General features: G+C 42.4%; 1 protein-coding gene across 1 annotated transcript in view; it reads left to right on the forward strand.

Annotated features, from left to right (window-relative positions):
• pard3ba (par-3 family cell polarity regulator beta a) overlaps positions 1–5,666 on the forward strand; it is a 126,683-nt gene extending 121,017 nt beyond the window's left edge. The window contains exon 24 of the mRNA XM_088013764.1: positions 4,545–5,666. Within this exon, the coding sequence (XP_087869890.1) occupies positions 4,545–4,959 (415 nt within the window). The 3' untranslated portion in view covers positions 4,960–5,666. The remainder of the gene's footprint in view (positions 1–4,544) is intronic.
• Positions 5,667–6,105: the final 439 nt, after the last annotated feature.

Raw genomic sequence — 6,105 nt, forward strand, 5'->3', positions numbered from 1 at the left:
TTTATTTTAATTAGTGCTGCATGTTGATCATTTAGCAACTCTAGCCAGTAGCCGAGAATATAAAACTGCATTCACTTTAGCACATATATATTGTCATTTTTTTATGTCATTTAATGGCTAATTTTGTGTTTATTCTATCCTCTAATTGCTTAAGATTACATTTTTTGTTTGGTTTTTACCCTCTAATAATGTCTGTCAATTCGTTTTTAAAACAGAACACTGACATGACTGACGTGAAGCAAATAGTTTGACTTTTATTTGGCTTTGTGATTAATATTTACCAAGGACGCAGCTCTTATCTCAGGCACAGAGGCGTCGATAGACTGAATTTATGCTCCAACTTCCACACCAGTTGTTCACAGGGATGTTCCTGAGCCCATGCATTGATTTCCTCTACACAATCATGTTTGCTTTTCAATTCGGGACCGCCTGGGAGCCCAAAGATCACGAACATTCAATATTGGTTTCTCACCCCTGTCCCTTGTGTGTGGCCTTCTTTGGATTCTGCAGATCTCTTAATTGTACTGTGATGCAATCTGGAAGTATACTTATATTTATGGATAAAAGGAGGATGTCAAACAGAGTAATGCTGTTTCATGTTAAATGTCACATTCATCCAGAGAGTGTGTGTGTGTGTGTCTGACAGATGCATGGTTGTTTTCCAGCTGTTGTGGGGGTATTTGTGGGAGTCTGGGGCTAATGAGGAGTTGGGGGGCTGTTGTGGGTGTGGGGTTACTAATTTCCTCCTTCCGTTTCCTGGGGCAGGTGCGGGATAACTGCCATACGCACAGATTCCTCACTGTCACAGGGCGGAAGCAGGCCCCAAACTGCAACACACACTCTGCTTTCACTGCTGCGCGTGTGTAATCGTATATCTCCCAACACGTACCCACATGCACAGCTCTGGATGTAATATTGAGTCTATCAGTGGCTCTCTGAGGGTGGTGGGGGGTGCGGTGTATGGTGATGATGTTCTCGGAGTGCAAGTCAGATGTATTAGACGGCGTGTCATTACAGCTTTCCACTCTAGTTGGTCCCTGTGGTTCACATCACACCTTACTCTGCTGCTCCATATAGACCTCAGAGGGGCAGACGGGGGAGTCTCTCTTCCTGTCCCCTGCTAAACATAGCCATCAGCTCCCTTCCCTGTCCGCATCTCAAACTAACCGTCTCCCTGTTCTGCCAGCATTCGTCAGCACCAGACGAATGCATCGACTCGGTGCTTTGTGAAGTATTCCTTCCTCTGGAGCAGCTTTAACATTTTACTATTAAACTAAAAAGTACACACAACTCTGCAAAAACCTGGTTGTAAAAGTATGTACACCATAAAGTTATACTTTGTTGAAGAACTTTATTTAATTTACAATATGTAGTCAGAGAAAATATTTTCCAAGAGTGACCTAATGATGGGTGATAAGGTCCTTAAGTACCAACTGAGGAGCATAGGACAACTTGGAGCCCAGCATGTCAGAGGTCAGAGGTCATTGTACGCTCTGAAATGTTTAATCTGTTCAGTTTAGCAGTTAGTCATTCAGAAAAAGGGACACAGGAAGAATCCATTTCTCTATTAGCATCATTTGAGATGTTGTGGAAAACAGTCGTCTGTAGTGCAGCAGATACTGGTGGTATAGAAGAAGATATATGTGACTGCTTTGCCCCAATCATCACTGAAGATGAGAAAAGATGAAATGAGATGCAAAAAAGAAAGAAGCATTAAAGCGAGAGATGATGGAGAGACAAATGGAGCATAAAGGAGAGGGAGAAATGTTGAGGGAATTGAAGAGAGATGAAGGATTGTGGGTTTTTGGGTGGCCCTGAGACGAGTTGAAGACCCAGGTGTCGCCCCTCCTTTATCCTGGTGTATCTCCATCCTTCTTTTATTCCCTCTCAGTGCCTCTCCTGGTGGCCTTCAGCATTTAATCTGGATTAATGGAGGAGCATGACCTTCACCTCCTTCTCTCCTGCTCTTTCCGCTGCTGCTTCATTTCACACCACTATCTAAGGAGCAATTTATTTCCACGCAGACTAGACTGCACATCTGTTTCTGTTCTGTCACATCTTCATTTCATATTAAAGTCTTTAGCTTTCTGTCATTCTTCCATCCTCCACCAGTTTTATTCCTCGTGTCTGTGCTTGTGTTTATGCTGACGGACAAGGCAGGGCTGGTAGTTGTTGGGACCACCTGTGAGTCCCGTCCAGCCCCTCTCTATGGGTGGTCAGGTCTCTGCAAACACACATGCTGAAGTCCACATCACCTCAGTCTATGAATATCCTCAGGGGAAAGTCTTGTCAGGCACGAGTGCAGACGCACGCTCCCCAGCAAGATGTGTGCAGCCTAAACTGTGGCGAGTGACTCATTCTAATTGGCCGGTCAACAGGTGCTGAGCTCGACTCGAGGGACCGGACGTGGCAGACGCAGGGATACAATTACAGAACAAGGCAGAAGCTAAGCTCAAAGCTTCTGTGTAATAACTACAGTAGGAACCATTGTTAGAGGGGAAGTAGACGGCAGAATCTGCTCTGTGATTCTCTTTGTTGCTTATCTATAAAAAAATTTACCCACTACCAAATCTGCTACATCACTATACCACTTATATTCAGTTATACAACTGTGTTACAAAACGATACACAATGACTGCACTGTCAAATTGTAAAACTTAGAAAAGATTTATCAATGATTTTATTAAACCAACACCAAAAGTAGCAAACTGAACTAGGTTATTATTGAACCTAGCTGTAGTTGTATGTGATATCACCACTGCTATATTCAGCAGTATCACAATGTTGTGATTACCTAACACTGTGCAACACCGTTCTTAAAATAGAACTTGGTTTAATGCACTCTATCAAGAACTGATTGAAACTACAGTGAACCTTTTCCTATTTGTCGATTTTTCTATGGCATGTAACTAAATTATTCACAGAAAACCTGGATGTTTTTTTTAAGCTCGTATCTTAAATATCTGAAAGAAAACGCAGCTGGGAAATATAGCAGAAATACATAGGTGTACAGCTACTTAACATGCTATTGGATGTCATTTGCAAAGCATCAAATTTAATTTCCTTGACAACAATTAGCTATAACCTCCAAACCATTTTGTTTCCTTCTGCTCTTGGGCTAATGTAGTTCACACTGTGCATAATACTGCATATCGAAGTATATTTGGTTTTTGAACTATTGAAATGGGTAGTCATATGCATTTAGAGGGAATCTCAAGTATTCACATATTTTAGTTATTAGTGTGTCCCTAACCACTGTGAATCCAGGAGGTTCACTGCATCAAGAAAACAACAACTTATGTGAACATTTAAGCTGTACAAACTTTTCCACAAACAAGAAAAGAGATTGAGAAAAGTTTTGTGTTTTTGACCAAAATATGTCCAAAAACCGTCATCGATACTGGTCTCAGTGTAACTAATTCAGGTGCTCCTTTTTCATAAGAGGCTTTGCTTATTTCAGCCAGCAAACATCAAAATGTTTTCTGCCAGCATCAGAATAGCAAGTCTCCAAACAGCCTTTCAAGCTGCTGCAACTTTGCATCAGGCTCTTGCATCTCTCTGCTTTGGAAACTGATAGTTAAAAACTTTATGCTTAGCTTTATAAGAAGACTTGTTTATCACTCAGCCCCTGGAACCGTAGCATAAGATGGAAAACATTTGAGCCAGCCTTTTTGCTTCTCGCGCCTCTCTCTCTCTTCCACCATTGCTCGGAAGCCCCCCGTGTCGCCTTACCCAGGGGTTTAGCCCCTAATCACCCTCAGCTAGTGGGAGGGAATCGGAGACTTCCAGCTGGCTGCCTTGTTACTGCACACCCCTGGGACACACACATTCCTCCACACACACACAACCTCATATATGCTTACCAAGGAATTTGCCGTTATCTCTTGGCATCTCTCCATCCACGTCCCCCTGACAACTCGATCCTGCCGAGGCCTCGCCACATAAACTGAGTAACAGCAGGAAGCCGACCAACAGAGAGCTGTCCTTCACTCCAAACCAGTATCAAGAACAGTCATCACGATACAATAAGCTATCTATCTGTACAGGCAGAACTTAATGATGAATAATTTTAACAAATAATTACAAGGTGTTCACTAATCCTTAAAAAGTCTCTGAAATGTTTATATTAAGTTTATAAAACAAAATGTAAGTTGGAATTAAATACGATAATTACAGGTCTTAAATTTTGATGTGACGGGACTATTTCATCTCATGCATTTTTTTCTAGAGACTTTTCTGTCAGACGTTTTAGTTGCACACCTATCTTTGCGTTCTGTGACTTGAGGCGGTTACGGCTATAGATTACCTAGCTGGCTAGCTAACATTTTTGGATCTGGGTGATGGGCTCGAGAAAAGACAGCGACAGGCGAAAGTCATCGGCACTCTGGTTAAAACCAAACACATGGGGACACCACAACAATTTTTCTTATTCTTCCTTTTAATACAGCAGGGTTGGTCTTAAATTTTATTCAAGGTGGCATTTAAAAGGTCTTAAAAAGTCTAAAATTTGCCCTAAATAACCTTCTGTTTTCTTTATCTTACAGGAGGGATCCGTATGACTATCCCACACACTCCAGGGCTCACAGGGAGCCCATCCCTTACCCCGGTCACTACCAGGACCTTCCAGGTCCCAGCAACTCTGGCCGTTTGCCACTCCCTCAGTCGTCCAACCAGTCCCAGCAGGCGCCCGCTAATCAACGCTACTACCCGTCCACCCAGCCACACCGTGCAGCTCTAAGACAGGATGTCCCTCCGTCTCCCACGGCTGGTCGCAGAGGGCGGCAGTACTATGAGCCCGCAGCGGGGAGAGGAGACGGCTACCGGCAGGCCAGCCCCGGCCGCTACACCAGCCCAGACAGGCACCCGAAAGCAAGGCAACGCTACGCCAGCCCTGATGGCTACCGGGATGAAAGACAGCCTGAGCCACGGCGGAAGGACCCCATGATAGGTGCAGTGTAAATTGATGAAGGTTAAGGTTTAACACGGGCGCTTTGCAAAGAGTTATATTTAAATGTATGTAAATATATATATATATATTGTTTCTGGTGGAGATATTGTGAGTATTCCAGTATTGCCAAGGTTTTTGATGACAGATTTTATAATGCAGAATGAAATGAGATTAAATTATTTACAGCAAACTTGGTGCCATACAGATGTTTAAGATGAAGTATATTCCAGCACTGAAAGCACTGCGTTTTGTCCAGAAGTATCAAACAGAAGGTAATAAATGGGAGGGGGGGAATCACCTTTACCAGCTTAGATCATGACAGGAAGCCGACAAACAAAAACAGGAATTAGCTCTCCTTCTTGACGTTTAGGCCTTGATGTTTTGCAGCTTAAGCTTCCTTTACTTCCTGAAAACATGTCATTTTTTTTCTTTTGTCTTTTTGCCTTTGATTATGTGGATGAGGCCGACACCTTTACTGTCCAAGATGAATTTAATTGTGATATTTTGTGGTTTTTCTAATAAACTAAATAAATAGTTATTCTTATGAGCTACGCCACTAGTAACGAATTAAACTAAATCTTTTCCTCTTTAACATCTCAAACCTGAAATTAGTTGCACTGACTGATGTGTAGCTTACGGTTTGTTTCAAACATTGTCAAATAAGAGATTTGTTTTTCTTTTCTACAAATACTTTGCAATAAATATTTAGAGATTCTCATCCTCTCTTCATTCTGTTCCCGCTTCATCAGGACATGAATATTTGAAACGTGCTGTCAAACTGTGCCATGAGTCATCACTTTTTAAAAATTCATTACGATGTTAAGCTGAATTTCTCCTTGCTCAATCTCCAGATAAATTTACCCTCGTGAGATGACTGATAAGAGTAGCCGGCCTCCCGATAATGACTGAATCGTCTCCAACAATTAGGGGCAGGAAAATCTCCACTAGAAAATGATTAATACCCAATTTGCTCTCTGTAAGTAAAGATGGCCATGATTGGTGAAATTAGACTTGATATGGTGCATAATTGTGTGTGGAGAGGGCTTTTTCTATCAGTTAATGTTTAATTAGCAGCAGCGCTGGAAGGGAGGAAGCATATGCTGATGGGCCTGGTTTCTGCGTTGGCTTGACCTTCCTCTGTCAGAGCCGCAACACAC

This window comes from Poecilia mexicana, unplaced genomic scaffold (genome assembly GCF_051168715.1).
Source record: "Poecilia mexicana isolate PSO_F unplaced genomic scaffold, ASM5116871v1 scaffold_2, whole genome shotgun sequence".
In the NCBI taxonomy this organism is placed as follows: Eukaryota; Metazoa; Chordata; class Actinopteri; order Cyprinodontiformes; family Poeciliidae; genus Poecilia; species Poecilia mexicana.